This window comes from Protopterus annectens, chromosome 5.part0, assembly GCF_019279795.1.
Source record: "Protopterus annectens isolate FY-2018-M chromosome 5.part0, PAN1.0, whole genome shotgun sequence".
Taxonomy (NCBI): Eukaryota; Metazoa; Chordata; order Ceratodontiformes; family Protopteridae; genus Protopterus; species Protopterus annectens.
In genome coordinates, this window is record NC_056735.1 from 154453781 (window position 1) to 154474661 (window position 20881).

At 39.7% G+C, this 20881-nt stretch overlaps 1 protein-coding gene across 7 annotated transcripts in view; it reads right to left on the reverse strand.

Moving 5' to 3' along the window:
- The window catches only part of INPP4A (inositol polyphosphate-4-phosphatase type I A), a 1931511-nt gene that overhangs the window by 208779 nt on the left and 1701851 nt on the right, over positions 1–20881 (reverse strand). For 3 of the 7 annotated variants that reach the window (XM_044072181.1, XM_044072180.1, XM_044072179.1), the window contains one exon: positions 17489–17744. The exons of 2 other annotated variants lie outside the window; for them this stretch is intronic. In XM_044072181.1, coding sequence (XP_043928116.1) covers positions 17564–17744 — 181 coding nt within the window. In that variant the 3' untranslated portion in view covers positions 17489–17563. Of the gene's footprint in view, positions 1–17487; positions 17745–20881 lie in introns of those variants that run through there. 2 more of the 7 variants (XM_044072183.1, XM_044072182.1) reach the window with 1 other exon arrangement.

Genomic DNA, 20881 nt, shown 5'->3' on the forward strand with positions numbered 1-20881 from the left:
AGCCTCCTTAAACTGGCAGCAAAACAGGCATGTGACAGTTCCAGCACAGGCATCAGGATTTATTCCCCAAGAGTGCGGTCCCCCACCCATTACTAAAGCTCTCACAAAATAAACATATGCTTGATGTCTTAAACCATGAACTCTGGCATAGGTGATCCAGTGGACCATCCTCAGAGACCTTGCCTTGCCTAAAGGAGACCCTGACAGAGGAGTCCTAGGAAGACTGACTCCAGAAACCTTACACTGGAAATCACGCCAGTTAACCCAAGTCTCCAGCTAATCAAGTGGGCGTCTGTGCAGCACTGGATGGTGCATACACCCTGGACTACAACTTCCATGGTGTGAAATGCGGGAGTGCCTTCCTCTGTTTTTCATCACCCACTGATATGGAGTGCTGCCAAAGACATAAGTCTTCACTAGACAAGAAAGATTTCAGAACCTTGCAGGTCTGCAAGCCAATGGACTTATCTTCCTGTCTACATGATAGGCCAAGAAGCATTTCCCACTGATATGGGTGGTGGGATGGGCTGAAATGATGGAGCTTAAGGCAATGCTTCACATTATGCTTCTCCCAAAATAAATAAAGAGAATGCCACTGTGGGTCTTGACTGTAAATCTGTCAGCCACAAGGGTACTCAGTAGATCTGCTTCCACTAAATGAATGCAGGGACATTTCAATGACAAGCATCAGGCTTGAGATCCAGACTGGTGAGTAGCAAAAAAAGACCTTACAGTGACTAAGCAAGCATAAGCAATCACTCTGTGACATCACTGCATATGCTGGCAACAGATGCATATGGCAGCAAGCATGAGAGCTTCTGAGGAAACAACACATCACTATTGTAAAGTCTACGTTGCCCAACATGCAGCAATCCAAATTGTGAAGGCTTACTTGTAAAATAAAAACAAATCAATGTTAAAAAACTGGCTTATTAAATAAAAACAGTTTAGTGCTTTCTTTCATCAAAGACAGAACCCCTTGCTAAATTTGCGGACATTACTTAAGACATATTTTAAGAACATTAATTATGTTTTGAAAGATTCTTAGCATTTTTTTGTCAGAACTGGCCAAGAATGAATACAGTGATGATATGATATTAGTGACATCGGACTTTTTTAATTTATTTTCAGTAATTCCTATGGTTAGGGACATGGAGTGTTTTTTTTTTTTTTAAATGGTATTATTGAGGGCTCTGATTTAAGCAACAAGAACATCAGGGTGACAGACAAATTTATGGAAAATGTGTTACAGAACAACTTTTGTTGTTTTGAAGGGGAATTTTACCACCAAGTTGGGGGGGGGGGGGTTGCAAGGAGTGCAGTATGTGCACCTATGTATGCAAATATAGTACTCTATAGGTGGAAACAGTTGTCTGTATTCACATCCAATTTTAGTAGGTACGTTAAATCGTACTACTGATATTTTGGATTTTTATTAACTATCTTGACATCAGTGTCCATAAGGATAAGGACAAGGAAAAAGATTATTTAGTTCATCCCTTTACTGTAAACCTACTTTTTCGAACTCTTATATACATTTTAAGAGTGATCATTTATTTTGGCAGAAAAAAGATCATTGTCAAAGGTCAATTTATTAGAGCATCCAGACTGAAACTGGAGATAAGTAAAATGGTGGTCATGTTTCAAGAACATGGATATCCCCAAAAATTATTAAAACGATATAGCAGAGGAAGCAAAAAATTGATGATGTAATGATTTTAGCCACTGATTTTTTTGAGGAGGGGGTTACAAAAACTAGGACAGCAATGATGAAAATCATAGGCACTTGAATCAAGCCAAGATCGTGCCTTGTTTACACAAACAAAACAGATGGCTGTAGTCTGTGGCATCATTAGGAAAAATTAGGATTATACAGCAAGACACATCCACTAGGAAATTGGGAAAGGGCCCCAATTTTGAATATAAAAAGGGCAGAAGTATAAAGGATATATTGGAGGAAGGAAATAGATTTATAGACAGGTACGACAACAGGAAAGGAAACATCATGGCAAAATGTGGCAGTTGCATATACTGCCTATACATCTATGACAGCCCATTTGCTGTTGTCAAAGGATATGACAGAACAATTCCCAGTCCAGGACATAGTGGGGAAATTAAGATAAAAAAATGTGAATAGTGCTTTATGCAAACACTCCAGGGAGAGTAGGGATTTTAGAAAATTTTTGTTCTTAGGTGGCAACCGGCAGCATGTTTTGGAGTATCGACAGCTTAAATGGCAATTAATGCTGGATGCAACCATGCCACCAGGGATGTATGAGACAGTAGCCATTACCAGTGTCCTTAAAATAAGGGCAGCAAGATTGTAGCATTATGTAATGTGAATACATGCATATATTCAATTATGTACTTATAAATATCACACTGTAGCTCCTTTAAGGTCCGCATTCCAGAATTATATGTACTATTAGTTTAAGGTTGTGGGTTCTTTAAAAGGAATCTACATTATTTTAAATTTCTTGACAACTTGTTTATCATTGGTTTATAAGTAGCAGACATATATTGTGACTTATGCTGTGAAAGTATTTTTAAAATGGTTTTCAAGTTTATGTCATTGTTCTGATGAGGTTTTATAAATTATGGACAAAAGTGCCAAACCATTTTTATTCAATAAACCAGCTTTTAACTACGAAAAAGTAAGCCTCCACAATTTGTATTACTGCATGTTGAGTGACCTTAGTGGATTTTACAACACTGATGAGTTGTTATACAGCTACACCGAGTGTCCCATTTGAAATTGTTATTTATTTTGTTTTAGTTCTGAGAAAAAAAATCCAAACTGTTACTAACAGAGAGGATGAACCCAACAATAGAACTCCTAAAGGAAGGTGCTTGATATCTGATTTCATATTCTTTGTGTAGTTTGCACCTGAAGGATATCAGATGTGATGTTCGCCTGGGTTCATTGCTAGAAAGAAAATTATGGCACCGTTTCTTAACTATATACATGGTTATTCTATTTCTAAATTAAACATATGAATGAAAAGATGCAATATTAAATCTCAGTACAACAAACAGCTCATCAATTTTGCTTTAATGTTTCAAAAATTGCATTCTAATGAAATAATAAGCTTTAGAGTACACTGACACAACATAAAAAACATTATTTGAAACAAATATTGATTATTCATACTGTATCCTCCACATGAGTAAACAGCCACAATTTATAAATAACAAAATAAAATGTAATCTTCAGGTGATATATATATATATATATATATATATGTATGTATACGTATAACATACATGTTGATGTCAACAATTTTGTTCCAGAATTACTTTGTTTTCTAACTTTATTTTTATTTTGCACGTCATGACTCCTTTAACAGTAAAAAAGGGTCACTTCTTTTCTTTGGGTTGAGACACATCTGAGTTAACTTAAGTGTATTAAAAGATTTTATCAGCCCTGATAAACAGAGGGAATGGTCCAATAATGCCAAGCATTCTTGTCTAAACCAGCAGTACTAGATCCTTTAAACACACAAATTAATAAATCTACATTTAAATATCCATGGCAAAAAAACACCATAAGTGCAGAAACATGAAGTGTAGTTTTCAGCAACAGACGCAATGATGAAATAAGTGATACTCATTTACTTATTGGTATCATGCCTGGTGTAATTTAAATGGGTCTACAAGAACAAGCAGTGTGGACAGAAGGTGAAAACAGCAAATATTCTGAGGGTCTGCAAGTTTCAATTACTATACAAAGCAATTATACTTCAATACCCAGCTTGGCATTTTTTTTTTAGTTTTCTGACCCCCATGCTTGGGGTACGCTTTTCTCCTGTCAGCATCGACCACAGCATGATGTGTAAGGGTGGAAGTGCCTAGCCAGTGTAGTCGTCATTCTACCACAATCCAATGAGCAAGCAGGGAGGGGTAATTTTTACCCACTGCAGAGGACTCTGTTACAAATCTGCTGATATAGATTGTACACATCAGTTATATTTGATATCAAGAGTCCTTGGAAGTGGGTTAACCACTGGGAAGAATCTCAGTCAACAGCATTACAACAATCAGAGAGCCTGCAGCCAGACAACTACAAAAATATGAAAGCACAGAATATCAAATCTTAAAACAATGAGGTATCAAAGGACACCTGATTCTTGGAATCATGATCCAAGACATAATGTTAGTGAAGATATGAGATGATAACCAAATTACTGCAGCATGAATGTCCCCAATGGGCATCCATACTCTGTTATGGATTTTCCAACAGTGAGTTACCTGTCTGATGACAAACCACAATGCAGATGGCAAGCCATATAGAAAGGATTTGTTTAGACATGGCAAACCTCACCCCAGAAGTAAAGGAAATGAACATCTGTCCTGTCTTCTGGAACCCAAGTTTATAAAAGGTTCTGTCTATATCTATTAGCCTCCGCTTCCAGAAAGAAGACTGGAAACTAGACTAAACAAGGAGAAAGTTACTGTCAGCTGCCTGTCAGGTGCCGGGATCCGCCACATAACGCATGCACCCAGGTCACTCCACAATAAGTACAAATATGACACTGTCATTGTCCATGTTGGTGTGAATGACCTGAGATGTACCTCCCTGGACTACATATAAAGAGACATGGAGGAGCTCTCCGATCTTGTATCCCAGGCAGGTATGACCCTAACCCTGAGTAGCATCCTGCCATCACCCAGAATGATACCACAATACAAGGACAAAATGATTGACTTCAACAATCGGCTAAGCTTCTGGTGTCATTCTAAGGGGATCCACTATTTGTCTGCCTGGGATGACATGATCGACAGTCCACGATGATTTGCCAGAGATGGCCTGCACCTGTCGCCCTTAGGATTCCGGATACTGGCTAAGGCTCTTGCCACCCCTATAGTGCCTTTTTTAGGCAAGGTTCAAATGACAAGTTCACCACCGTAACAGGTACAAGCAAGCAAAATCTGAGGGTAATGCTACTCAATGCTAGGTTCATAGGTTGGTACTAGGCTATCAGCCCTAGGGCCTATACAAGCCTAGCCATAACAATTCCCTGGGTATTTCTTCCCACACTATTTGCTTCCCTGGACCCCTGTCTAGCAGGGCGACTGACGTGATCCCCGGGGTGAATTTCCTTTCTCCCATCCAATCGTCAAGGTTCCTTTTGAAGAGGACCATAGAGGCACTCTGCTTGACATGTATGGGCAATCTATTCCAGAGTCTGGGGAGTCTCTGGGTCAGGAACCTATCCCTCCAGCATGTTTTGTTTATTGTGATGACAAGGTTTAGATCCCTGGAGCGTGTGGCTCTGAGGGATTGGGATTTCTTTAAGTGTAGCATGTCCAACAGCTCTGGATTTGACATGGCCTTGTATGTTAAGCAAAGATCGCCTCTGAATAGACGATATGCGACAGAGTATAGCTGGAGTTTTATAAGGCGGTCAGCGTAGGGCATCCGCTTTAGGCCTGTGATTCTTTTAGTGAGGTATTTCTGTGGCCTTTCCAGTTGTTGCAAATGTCTTGAGCGGTACATACCAAATGGGGCATTGTATTCTATAATGGGTCTAATGAGGGATGAGTACAGTGGGACAATGACCTCCTTTTTTCTGGATGAAAAGCCCTTGGTGATGAGGTGTGCCACATAGAAGGATTTCCTGACTGTTGTGGCGATGTGGTTATCGAAGGTGAGACCACTGTCCACCTGTGTCCCTAAGTCTGTTATCAAACTTTCGGTGTTTAGTGTACTGCCACCTATATGGTAATTCACGGATACATGTTTTTCCCCAAAGGGGATAACTATACATTTCTTGGTATTGAGCTTGAGCCCATGGCTCTGGCACCAAGCATCTGTTTCTGTAAGGCCCTTTTGTAGAGTATCCACATCATTTGGGGATTCAATAATGGCTCCCAGTTTGCAGTCATCTGCAAACTTTGTTATCCAGAGTCCCTTAGTGTTGGCCTGTACTTCAGAGAAGTAGATGACAAACAAGAGCGGTCCCAGGACTGAACCCTGAGATACTCCACTTGTCACTTGTCTGGAGCTGGATTTGGAGTCGGCTACTTTTACAATGCGGGTTCTATCAGTAAGCCAGTTAGCAACCCATTGGGTGACGTAGGGATTAATGCCCAGCTTAGTAAGTTTATCTATGATTCCAGAGTGGGGGATGGTGTCAAAGGCCTTGGCAAGGTCTAGATAGGCTGTCTAGAAGTCTAAACCTCAAAATGCACTCACTCGAGGCACTCCTTAAAATGGAGGACATTGACATCTGTGCAGTGACACAGACCTGGTTCAAAGCTCCAGAGAGCACCCCTGCATTACCAGGCTTCAATTCATACCACACCTTTTGGCCACCTAACCCAGAAAGAAGCACTAAAGGTTGAGGCGTGTCCATATTCATTAAGGATAGCCACACCTCCAGGCTAGTTGCACAGCATAATGCATCCAAGATTATCCAAGTGCAACTAACTCTGGGCAAGACCGCAATCCAAATTGTAGCTTGCTACAGACCCCCCACCATGCCCCAGGATTCACACTCCTCATTTCTTGATACACTGGAAAGTATTAGGGTATAACCCAACACCCTAATAATGGGCGATTTCAACTACCCCACCATTAACTGGGAAAACTACTCATGTACCAACTCTTTTGTTCAACGTTTTCTAAAATTCATAAATTCCAACGCCTTGGATCAACTTATTCACACCCCCACCAGGGGCAGCAATATCCTAGACCTGGTCATTACAACATGGGAAACCGGTGTTCCACACCAGAGGTCAATTCCTAATTGGTCAGATCCGACCACAAGCTAATCAGCCTAGACATCCACATCCCACCCCCACCCCCAATTAGGGAAACCATCGTAAAAAACTTCTCCAAAGCCAACTTCACACTTCTTAAGACAGAAGTGGCAAACTTCATGACACCCATGCAGACGGAAAATAGAGGTATGACTGTCGAATCCTACACAAATGTACTTTATAAGCACTTACACGAGTGCATGGATCATGCTATCCCTAATAGAACCAATATGTTATCCTCTAAAAAAAGAAAGCTAATCTGGTGGTCCTCGGCCATAAACAAACTGCACAACAGAAGAAAGAAACTGTTGCAAAAAAGAGTAAAATCCCATGACTGGAGGAACTCCCTGGTCAACCTCAGTAAGAAGCTGAGATCCCTCATAAAATCCTCCAAAGCTAGTTACGAAAACAAAATTGCCACTGATTCTAAAGACAACCACAAAGCATTCTATAGCTATGTCAAGAATCTAAATGGGAACACTCAGATCTGCTCTGAGTTACAGCACAATGGCACTAAATATACAGAACCAACTGATATTACCAACATCCTAGCAGGTAGGTTCAGTGCTAACTTTACCCCCCTCTCAACCCCTAGAGGGCCCATCTCTATACCGGAAGAATGCAAAGTTCCTAAAAATCATGGCTGCACAGGTAAAAAAAACACTCTCCAAAGCCAAGAACACAGCATCCATGGGACCTGACAATATCCCAGGCTGCATTCTACACGAACTACAGAATGAACTGGCACCCTACCTAAGTACCATGTTTAATCATAGCCTCACCTCACGCTTTGTACCCACTGAATTGCGCACCGTGACAGTTATCCCACTCCACAAAGAGGGAGCCATGATGGACCCTGGGAACTACCGCCCCATTAGCCTGACGAGCCTGGTCTGCAAGGCCATGGAAAGTATCATCATGGAACTCATAAACAAAGACATCGGTAATCTCCAAACTCCGGACCCTACCCAGTTTGGATTTGTAAAAGGCAGATCATGTCTCCTAAACCTGATTGACTTCTTTGAAGCAGTCACCAAAGCCACAGATGAGGGTAAAATGGTTCACACAACTTATCTAGATCTCGCCAAGGCTTTCGACACCATCCCCCACTCTGGAATTATACATAAGCTCACTAAACTAGGTATAAATCCCTATGTCATAAGATGGGTTTCCAATTGGCTCACGGACAGAACCTACACTGTGAAAGTAGCAGATTCCAAATCCAACATCAGACCAGTGACAAGTGGAGGACCACAGGGTTCAGTCCTGGGTCCTCTCCTGTTTGGTATCTACTTCTCTAAAGTCCAAGCCAACACAGAAGGTCTTTGGCTAACAAAGTTTGCAGATGACTTCAAACTAGGAACCATAATCGAAACTCGTGCAGGCCAACACAGAAGGTCTTTGGCTAACAAAGTTTGCAGATGACTGCAAACTAGGAGCCATAATCGAAACTCCTAACGATGTGGACAAACTACAAAAGGGCCTCACTGAGACAGATACCTGGTGTCAAAGCCATGGCCTGAAGCTCAATGCCAAAAAGTGTATTGTCATCCCCTTTGGTAAAAACTCTGTACCCATGAACTACCACATAGCTGGTAGTCTACTTAATGCCGAAAATGTGATAAGAGACTTTGGGACACAGGTGGACAGTAGTCTCTCCTTTGATAATCACATCGCCACAGTGGTCAAGAAATCCTTCTATGTGGCTCATCTCATCACAAAAGGATTCTCATCCAGAAAAAAAGAGGTCAATGTTCCCCTCTACTCAACACTCATTAGACCCATTATAGACTACAATGCCCCTTTTGGTATATACCTCACAAGACATCTACAACAACTGGAAAGACCACAGAAATACCTCACAAAGAGGATTACTGGCCTCAAACAGATGCCCTATGCAGACCGTCTCAAAAAACTACAGCTTTACTCCATCGCATATCGCCTACTCAGGGGCGATCTCTGCCTAACATACAAAGCTATGTCAAACCCAGAGCTGCTGGACATGCTCCACTTAAAGAAATCCCAATCCCTCTGAGCTACACGCTCTAGGGACCTAAACCTTGTCACCACAATAAACAGAACATGCTGGAGGGATAGATTTCTGTCCCAGAGACTTCCCATACTCTGGAACAGACTACCTATCTATGTCAAACAGAGCTCCTCATTAGCACTCTTCAAGAAAAATCTTGATGATTGGATGGGAAATGGGAAATGGGAAATTCACCCCGGGGATCACTTCTGTGGCTCTGCTCAACAGGGGCACAGGAAAATTATTTTCTTGGGTGGCGAAAGCCAGGGTACATTTTTTGGCTAGGCTTGTATGAGCCCAAGGGCCGATAGCCTAGTACCTACCTATGAACCTAAATGAAGTGAAAGATTTAAACACAGGTCTGAAACTACTTTCAGAATGATGTGTCAGTTCTAACAGAACGCAGTCTTTGTAAAAGGTTATATAGGATTTCCTAAAAATAAATGCCCGAAGCTCCATGATCCAACAAATGTAGAGGTGATGGCCATCAAAAAAACATTTCTATCAGGAAAAAAAAAAGACTTCAGGGCTGACAAACTTAACAGGCCCAAAAAGAGGATGGGCAAGTCTCTAAATCATGAAATTCAAGTCCCACTCCATAGAGACGTTCTTCAAAGGTACCTTGAGATGCAGAACCCCCCCTAAGCAGCTGCTTGATAAGCAAGAGCCGAGACACAGTTCTACCTTTCTCACAGCCATCATGAGTGGAAATGACTGAAATATGCACCATGATCATGGAATATATTGGACCCAGATAAGTCATATGAACCTGCACACTGGCAGAAATGGAAACAATCTCTTGTACTTAACAAAATATATTTATTAGGTGAAGCTTTCTGAAGGTTTCAGTCATTCCTAAGACTTCTATTAGAAAAGCATGCAAGAACATGGGATCTAAATCAGGAACCACACCCTCAGCTGAAGCCAGGTATTACCCTTAACAGATGTGGGGTTACATACCTTGGGCTGAACTGGGATAATTTTCTAACCTACTAATTACCTTAAGCCTGAAACTGCAACTTTTTTTGTCCACCACAGGGTGAGGGATGAGTTTTTGACCATTCCAGGAATTTTATGTTTATGTGTAGAATCACATGGAATAGTGAGGAAGTCTACAGGAAATTTCCCTGCTACCGGAGGTAAAACGCACCAGCAATCAACTCCTCCCTAACCTGCTGTACAGAGCAGAACATGGTGATGTCCACATTCTCTTTTGTGGTGAACAGGTCAAACTTTAAGATGCCCCACTCCCAGCGGACTCTTAACATACGTGACTCCTGACTGTTTAGCTACAAAAAAGGGCTGGAGATGCAGCTCAGAGAATCTACCACAGCATTTACATAGTCTGACATGGAAACTGTTGTAAGGGTTACGTCACTGTCTATGGCCCAAGTCAGACTCTCAGTGCCTCTCACAGGAGGATTATGACTGACTGCCACCATATTTATGTATGCCACATGATGGAGTTCTTTTACACTGTAGCAGGAGGAGCACGGGTCTTAACTCTTCTAACTTCATTTGTTTTTTGTGCAATCCTCTATTGGTCTATTTCCACTTGTATAGTGGGAGAATCACCAGTGAAGCATTTGTCATCAGGACTTGTAATAGGCTGTGCTGCAGAAAGGGAAGACCCACACAGAGATTGATGGATACAATCCAACATTTTAAATTCGAGTAGTAAGTGCCCAAAACCAAGAAAAGATCCATGATTAAGTGGTGACAGTAGCCAGTGACATGTCACTGTCCAGCCCAATATCAATGTATTAAGGCATGGGAATTCCATAGTGAAAATCACAGCCATCATTACACTAAGAAAAAGACAGAAAGGTCTAAGCTTGGATCCTCTGCAGTAGCCTTATCCAGACTAGCAAAATCATGACCTCTTAAGCCCATTCTGTGGGCAGGGATGACCAACTACAAATAGAATCCACCTCTGCCTCACTGTAAGCAATCCTCTGAGGTGAGCTAAGAAAGGACTTCTCTTAATTTATGGAGACTCCCAGGGCCTTCAAACCTACCAGTGCACCAGTCCTGACAGGACATTAAAGGACAATTATTCAGGTAATGGAAGGAATGGAGGCTCCTGTCCTGCACAGTCTGTCACCACAACTACCTGTCAACATTGTGGGAACACAGGAGAGAGCAAATGACTGCACTCTGTACTGAAAGGGCAGTCATACAGAGTGATGTGAAAGAACATCCTGTGTGGACCCCAGACAATAGTGTGCCAAAAGACATCCATCAAGTTCATTGTATAATTTATCTTCGCTGCAGCAACCTGAGGGCATGACATTTTAGAGTCACCATCCAGACCATGATGTAACAGAAATTCCTGCTCAAGTCATTGAGGTACAAGTTAGGATGAAACTCTCCTGCTCTTTCAGGTCTAAGAAGAGGCATGAGAAAAACATATGGCCTAATTCTGAAGGAGACAGGGGCTCTTTATCCCTCTGACAAGTACAGCTTTGAAAAGACAGCTTGGTATTTGACTAGATCTTTTTTGGGGGAGGATCTAAGACTTCTAAGACATGTTTATTGATGACAAACTTAGAAAAAACGGCAACAAGTAAATACATGCGAATCTCCAAAATGGACAGACCCCTTCACAAACCAGGCACAGTCCAGAAGTAATCCAAAGGAAAACCAAGTATTCCTTTCACAAACCAGGCACAGTCCAGAAGCAATCCAGAGGAAAACCAAGTATTCCAGCTATAAAATGTTACACTGTTGTAAAATAAAAAGCACAATCCAGTTGTGAAAACCTACTACACTTTCTGTTAAGCGCTTTTCATCTCGCTTATAGCGAGACTTCTTCAGACCACATACAGTTACATCACACTGTGGTATAAAACCTGTTCCACTCTCAACTTCCCTTCAGTTAATTACACAAGTAAACTGTGCTGGTTGATTAGTAATTGGTAAACGGTACATCAACTAAATTAGTGCTTCACTGTTACTTAGATTTCAATAAATGAAGTTCCTAAATAATGTGCTGTGTGTGTTGCTTACATTAAAAATATGTAGGCTCTTGCTGAAATACATGTACTTACATCGTACAATAATTAAATCAATTTTATAAGTTTGTGTCAAGTGTTATAAATTTATATTTATGTTTAATATAAATACATAGTTGAAGAACATAGTTAAAAAGTTATGAATTTATGTTTAAAATAAATACTTGTTTAAAATGCACAGTTAAGAATACATACTTAAAATGTTTCACTTCTACCAAGTCTATTACTTATAACATACCTTAATACATAAATAAATCAAGACATTAATACATAAATCACCTCTACAAAAACTGTTACAACTATTTGCTTGAAGCATGCAGTATTTAAATAAATTTCCTCACATTGCAAGGCAGATAGATTTTTATACACAATTTCTGGATGACATTTTTATGTTAATTGAAGGGGACGAAAATAATGCCATCCAGTTAGTGTCATATTTGAACAGTACAACAAGTTTTTTGAAGATTACTTACACTTTTAATATGGACAGAACAGCTTACCTGGACATTGATTTAAAGAAGGATTTGAAATATAACTCCTATACAGCTAGAATATTCAGAAAGGACACTTATTGTAATACTTTTCTGCATTTTAGTAGCTGTCACCTTCTGCCCCAGAAACGATCAGTGGGGAAGGGGCAGCTAGTGAGAGCAGCTCGTACAGTCTCAAATGAGGAAGACTTTTTAAAAGAGTGTGAGAAACTTAGAGGAATGTTCTCTAAGACAGGATACCCTGAACGACTGGTAAAGGACCTAACTGTGGAAGTGGTAAACAAAAGACAGAGGGGGTTTTACCGACCCATTTTGGGGGTGGAGGACATGCTCCAATCAATTTCATCAGAAAGGCATGGTAATGCAAGAGACCCAATAGGCCCGTCTGACTTTATTATTTCATACAGCTTGGACGGGTATTCTATAATGATCATAAGTAAGAATTGGGACCTAATTCGGTCTGATAGTGTTTTATCTGCCAAACTACAAGGGCCACCTAAAACAGTTTTTAGAAAAGGAAAAAAACCTAAAGAACCTGTTGGAAAGAAATAAAGGAAAAGTACTCTTTAATACTAAAGGAATGTGTAAATGCCAGATGTGCCCTTATTGTCCCTACACTGATACAGGTCAGAACTTTTCTATCCGTGGGCAGGAGTACAGTACTAAATGCAAATTCAACTGTAACTCCAAGGGTGTGGTTTACCTAGCTTCATGTAAATCATGTTTTGCGTTCTATATCGGTAAAACCGACAGGAAACTTAGGGAAAGGGTGTATGAACACCTTTATGGTATTAGGAAGTTGATGTTGTAAACTAGAAAATGCCTTAGCCAGACATGTAGGTGAATACCCAAACCACTCATTTTATTTTCGAGCAATAGATAGTGTTGCAGCAGTCGGGAGAGGCTGACCAATTGCTTTACTCTTGGAAAAATTAGAATTGTCCTGGCAACTAAGAACCTGTGCCTGTCATGCCCCTGGTTTGAATTAAATTTATTCAATAGCTTGTATATTGAAATCGAAGAGCCTTTCAAGATAACTTATTCATGAAGTCACAAATCTAAACATGTATTCTAGAGGGTACATAGGACATTTTCTAGAATTCCTTTTCCCTTGCTTTTCCTCGGCCCTGCTTATTCATTTATTATTCATCATTTCTGAATGCACATTATCAGGCAATTTAGGACTAGCTCTGTTTGTTTTATAAATTTCAGGAAATGTACTTCAGACAGCTTTATTAGATAAGACTTGTTAGATATTTAAATTTATTTAAATACTGCATGCTTCAAGCAAATAGTTGTAACAGTTTTGGTAAGGTGATTTTATGTATTAATGTCTTGACTTATTTATGTATTAAGGTATGTTGTAAGTAATAGACTTAGTAGAAGTGAAACATTTTAAGTATGTATTCTTAACTATGCATTTTAAACAAATATTTATTTTAAACATAAATTCATAACTTTTTAACTATGTTCTTCAACTATGTATTTTAAACAAGTATTTACTTTAAACAAATATAAATTCATAACACTTGACACAAACTTATAAAATTGATTTAATTATTGTACGATGTAAGTACATGTATTTCAGCAAGAGCCTACATTTTTTTAATGTAAGCAACACACACAGCACATTATTTAGGAGCTTCATTTATTGAAATCTAATTAACAGTGAACTAACTTAATTGATGTACCATTTACCAATTACTAATCAACCAGCACAGTTTACTTTTGTGATTAACTGAAGGGAAGTTGAGAGTGGAACAGGTTTTATACCACAGTGTGATGTAACTGTATGAGGTCTGAAGAAGTCTCGCTATAAGCGAGACGAAAAGTGCTCAACAGAAATAAAGTGTAGTAAGTTTTTATAACTGGATTGTGCTTTTTATTTTATAACAGTGTAACATTTTATAGCTGGAATACTTGGTTTTCCTCTGGATTACTTCTGGACTGTGCCTGGTTTGTGACGGGGTCTGTCCATTTTGGAGATTCGCATGTTTATCAATGACCACAGTGAGAATTAACCTGTCCTTTAAAATGGTTCTCCAGGTCGAGGAAAACAGAACTCTCCCTGCTGGACAGTTGGCAGGACTGACTGCTGAGCCAGAGAATTCAGCAACCCGAGAGACTTAGTTGGTGTAAGTGGGGGTGTTAATCCTCTGTGACCTTTGGGACCTCACTCTGTAAGGTGCTTCTTCTTCTTTGTAAAATGGCTAAGCCTGGAAGCAACAGCAGCAGGAAAGGCAGAGCAATGGCATGTGCCCTCCATAGTTGTCAGCGTCTGTTTCTTCTACTGGAGTTTCTTAATCAAGTCCAGGCAGGCTTATCGATAGAGGACCTCCCTTCACAAGATGGCCTACAGAATGGAATGCTTAAGTACATCTTTAAAGATGGACAGTCTGAGTCACTGCAGCCTCTTTAAGTAGATAATACAGTCGATTGCCAAGGCATAGCAACAGTGCAGTACTAAATGCAAATTCAACTGTAACTCCAAGGGTGTCACCTTCTGCCCCAGAAACGATCAGTGGGGAAGGGGCAGCTAGTAAGAGCAGCTCGTACAGTCTCAAATGAGATAAAATGGCTGTGTGAAAGCTCACTGTGTAAGCCAAGTACAGGTTTAGACCACCTCTTCCTTGATCCTACAATTTAGAAGAGTCAAGAGCTTTTCCCAAGGCTTACTCACAAGGTCAACTAAAACTCAGACAAGTAAGAGACGTAGTTGAAGCTCTAAAGGTGGGAGGGTGGCATAATGGTTAAGGTGCGTACCTTAGAAACACAAGGTGCAGGGTTTGATTCTCACGGGGTAATTGGCTAGGCTCAAAATGGTCCATGAGGGCAGTTAGCCGAGTAATAATCTATGACTATGAACCCCAGTGTGGCAAAACAAAACACCCTCTTGCCTACCCTTTTGCCTACCCTGTCCAAAGTTTTGGACTATTTATTAGACAGTAAGGTGGAAAGTTGCTGTGGTATTGGAAATGTATGCTGGACAGCACAGAAATCTCAAAGATGGGATGGCCTTCGGATGTTTAGAAGGGACCTCACCTACTTATCTGGGGGTTTGCAGAGGGTACCTCCTTAATGAGATCACATGCAGAAGTATATAGATGATTTCAGGCTGCAAATAATGCATCAAAGAGCATCAGTTCTATAAGATGTATGACGCAAGACTTTTCTTTTTTCTCCAAATACTCAAAGATATTTTTGAAGGAAAGACAAAATAGTCACCATCAGTCTCTAGAGGATTTCATCAGCCTAAAAGCTCCTCCGAAGGAAAGGTCATCCAGGAAGGAGTGGGAGCTATGGGAGAGGAAGAGTCACTGGCATTATCATTTGAATAAACAAGGGCATCTTTGCCCTCTGAGACCCCCTGCCCAGAGAAAACAGGAAGATCATCACCTTTTCTTAGCCCTAACTCTGGATGGGGTGGGCTACAACATACAGGAGGCATGGGGGTGAACTTTATAATGAAAGACATATGGAGGTTTGGCTATAAGACAGTGGTACTCAGGGAGCCCTTTGCTGAATGTGGTACAAGGACAAGAGAGACATGCATAGGACCATTCTCCCAAAGGGTAAAATCACATACTAGTGAAGGCATATCCCACCAGTCATTAACTAACTGCCTCATGTCTAATACTTGGGTCTGTCCTGTAAGACCTCATTGCAGTAGAACAGTGGATTCAATTCAGCCAGGGTGACTCAGCCTTGCTGGCCTGGGGGTGGGTCAAACTTGGGAGAAAAATCCTCAGTCTCAACTGTTACCATTAAACAAGCACTGAGGATTTGAGGAACTGCTTTCCATGGTAGATTGACAGCAGAAAAGCTCTGGCGTCTTGGTCAGGGAATGTGCAGTTCTGATACCCCAGGACACACATCCTATAGTTGCCAAGAGTGTACCACTTGTGAATTTTGTATCATCTGCCAAGGCAAAAGATGGTTGCTTGTTCAATTCCTTTTTAGATGAGGGTAGACTGGGCCATCTTTATGATGGAATTGCTTCCAGGAGGCCTGTGACACTCTCGACACTGACTTGGGATCATGTGAGCAATAAACGGCCACCATCTTTAGTAATGTAAAGTAGACCTTGGTATTTGCCCTTATATATTTATAAGTGGTCTTATTAAAAGTCTGGCAGTACATGACATTGTATTATCTCAAGCAGTAGGGGCAATGTTTGTGTACGCATTTGCTTGTGATCTGGTTGCCACATAAACATTCAGAAAGGTTATACTTTCTAGGGATCAAATCTGTGAACTTTTCCATTATGAATGCCAGGAGTGGGATTCAAACTGTGTGCCAGTGGCATAGAAAAAGTGTCAGGGCAAGGCATGCTACCCTTCCCTAATGCCAGATGTCATGGTGTGTGCTGGCAAGGAGATACACATGCATTTGAGTATGGGAGTGGAACAGGGAAAAAAATAGTTCATCTGTGGGCTGCATAACAAGAAATCACAACTGTTAAGCTGTTGAGGAGGACTCCCAATATTAGACACTGCTATCTGCAAACAATTATAAATTGCAGAAATTAAATCTGAAAATTTAAATATAAGCAACAGTTCAAAAATAATTTTAAGTATTAAACTCTTTTGAATTAATTAGTGCTGCTGCTTTAAACACAATCCAGCAGTGATGTTTACAGTTTGCACATTTTATCATAACAGCTTGCATTAAGGGGTACAGGGTACATGAAGTTCTGCATGCCTTTTGAATAAAATATGGTTATCTTGATCTAAGATACCCATTACACATTCAATTGCTTGACATCATGCAGCACATTAATTCAATACCAAAGGAAAGTGGGTAGTTGAATGCATAGCAATAAAATTGTTTTAAGATAACTTGTTTGAAAACTGCAACACACCAAAAAAAGGACACAGGTCACAAGGAAATAAAGAAATAAAAAGAACAAGCAGGGCAGCTTTCGAAAATGAAAGGTATTTAGTTCATACAGAAGACAACAATTTTCTTTTTGTATGTCAGTTGAATTAGGAGGTAAAAGGATTAAGAGGTCAGAAGCACTGAGATAAATATCTGTATAGATAAATAGGCATATATATGTATATATATACACATTTGCATGTATATAAATATATACAAACAACAGTATATTTAGATTAACATATGTTGTGTTTGTAAAATAGATGAATGCTATTTACATTAATACAATATAAAATTAAAACTGTAAGGCATAATCATTTATGGCAGACAATGAGAAACTTATCTCTGTACAAGATACATTTATACAGGGGTTTTGTGTTCACCCGTCTTCATTTGCAACGGAATTTGGACACCAGGTAGGCTATGCTTAAGAACAGCCACACAATAAGTAAATTGGGGCTCAGCGCTAGCAAAGGAATAGAGTAGAGAAGACTGGGATCTAGCCTGTAATCTCGGATGGGCACCAGGCCACTCAAGTTCTTCTGCGTGACTATCTCCCGTGTTCCAATGCTGTGAAAAGGGAAAGTATAAGAGAGGGCAGAGAGGACACACACAAATCATATAAAGCAAAATAACAAAAATATGTAAAAGGATGATGCAAAGGGGAATAAAGTGAGAAAAAAAAGAAACAAAGCCATGAAATGAAAGCAATATACATATATGTATATATATGTAGATATATATATATATATATATATACATGCATATATATACATATATATATATATATATATATATATATATATATATATATATGTTTTTATTTATTTATTTTTTTGCAGATGGAGAGAGAGAGAGAGAGAGAGAAAGGGGAGATAAAAAAAAAAGAAGAGAAAAATAAGAGAAAACTACTATAATCTTTTGAAAGAAACCAGGCAGAATAAGATAGGTCTTTTTTCATGTTCAGTCTCTTTGCCAGACAAGCAGCCCCTCACATGCTGTACCATCATGCCTCAACATGCTACCAAGAAATGGACTCCTGATAAGCAAGATGAACATGAAGCATCATCACACTGTTTGACCCTTTCTCAATCCATACAGCTGAGCAGCAAACCTATCATTATGTCCGTTGTTTCACTGGTGAGTTTCAGTAAACCTTATTTTTTATTACTCGTTTCCCAATTAAATAATGCAGCACACTTCTGCTGCAGTAAAGTCAAAACTTAACCAGTAAACAAAACTTCCACCATATTAAGCGTTTCTTCTAGCACAGTGAACATCTCAAGCCCTTTGCTTGTGAAATACAGTAGTAAAAATATTTCTGTAAATACTATTTAAACAGCTCCATTGATAATATCCTTGTTGCGTTCTTGAGCAATACAACTGCTTAAAAGGTGTGCATTAAGTAACACACTCACAAGCATACAACTAAAATTAATGAATACTCTATAATGCTGGCATTGTATTCCTCAGTCTGGCCTGGAGCTACAAATGCATCCTTCAAGGAAAAACACATTTCTAAACATCTCCCATCAATGCCAAGTAGCAAAGGAAAGGGCATGCATTAATTTACACACACAGTTATGTTACTGTTGTGCTAAAACTACACCAAAATATAAATGTCACTTCAAATGTATCTATGACTTTTTTTGTTCAATTTAAACCTGTAGCAACCTGACAAGGAAGGCAGAACATTTTATTAGTCCTTCAATATGGAGTACCATAGAATTTGAAAGCTAGAAAGATAGCACACCTATTCAACAGAAAGTAAAACATTTGATAAAATCAATCCAACAGCTGAGGTACAAAAAAGGGTCAAACAACAGAAAGATACAGAAAGGATAAGAGAACTGAACAGTTCAAAAAATTGTATGACAATACACACACGAAAGCATAGTCAATAAGAAAATAACAGAATTTAACAGAGTTGTTAAAAGTATACTGATCAAAACTTAATTAAAAAAATCTTATCTTTTCTTTACGTGTGTGTGCATTCATATGTAGAAGCACATAATCCAGAAATATTCAGCAGGGTTAGCCACAGTGCAAAAAACAAACTTATGAGCCAATAGTTGGTTTACAGACATTATCACACTGCAATCAGCTGGGCCATGTCAAAACATAACTATGAGAAGCAACACATGAGGTGGAATGAGTGAAAATCAGATGCCTGCATTTTAAAGCATTGTTTTACTGCTTTGTCCCTAGAAAAATACACCCATAAGAGGTGCTTACCATGGTAGATCTTCAAGCAAAAGACTCTTGAAGCAGTACTGTAATAAGTGGTCTTCTACTCATTAGTCAGTCATGGCTGCACCACTTTTACTGGCAGCTGAAGGTTCCTCACCGACAGTAATGCTGCCCTTCCAGTGTCAGCTGACATGTGCCCTTAATAAAAGCAGCAAGACTCCACACCATCTTTAGTTCTTCTAGTGAGAAAGTTACACTAAAGCAACAAGAATGTAATTAAACAACAACATTGTATGGTCAACAGCTGGCATGCTATCAAAAAGACTATGCAAACAGAATTAGAGTGGAGCAGCATCTATCCTGTAAGGGTCTCTCCTACAAAGGCTTACAGATAAGATGAATACTCTACACAACCATACTATGTTTCCTTGGGAAAGGCTCATGCTGCACTATTATAACAAATGAGCAGAATTCCCTAATAGTTTTGGAAGACTAAACTAGGATGTAGAACACCTAAAGTAGGAACTCCTATTGCGTGACAGAAATAAGATTCCTTTTCAGAGCAGCTAGGGTCACTCTCAATAATACATCCAAGAGGTCTGCAATTACAGAGGACCTCAGAGTACAGCTACTGCACATCCATGTTCAGAAAAGTCTACTAAGGTTACTTTGGCACCTTCTGAAGACACCCATTAAAAGCCTGTCACAGGAGGTGTACCAGACACAGCCATGGCTCTCAAATGTCCTGGACTGACCACTATGTCCCAAGTGAAACTGCAAATTTGCATACTGCTCAAACATCCTTATTTGTATGTTTCCACATGCAATTGCTATATTATGTGCCATGAGTTCCCACAAGGCAATACTGACAGCAGAGAGGCAGCCAAGCTCAGCCATATATCAGTAAAGCCCCCCACCCCGGAATCATCTTCCAGCTCAGCTTTTCCTCTTCCTGAGCCTGTAACTTTTTTTTTTAATATTACTAGCAGGTAGGTCATCAGCGACTCAGCAGACTCCAGCTCTTGTGATTTTTATAACGTTTTTTTGTGGCTGCTTACATTTTCACTCATCATTTCACACAAAGATCATCAATCAGCTCTGTTTGTTAGTCGAGCAATGGAGTGAGTAGGAGATATAATTAGCTGAGAACTTGCATTTCTGTTTTTCAACTACAAAAAATGTTGAGATGTGGGTGGGAGGATGTGTGTTTCTCAAGATGTAAATAGCCGTCTTGATATACAATGGCTTATGCAGTTTAACTAAATCTCTTCAAACTACATGACTCTAAAACACTTCTAAATGTTCTCTCAAATACTCCTGTTTTTTTGTTTGGGAACTTGGTGGAATGGAAGCCAAAAAAGTAAATGATGTATTAGTATGTCCCTTTTGTTGGATGTTTCAATTAAACCAAGGCTTGTGGAGTGGTGATGTGGCCTGGAAATTGAGTATGTCTGCTGTCATTACAATGTCTTCAGTTCTGTGGGGCTGTTTTGTGTTTCAGAAATTTTCTTCTTATG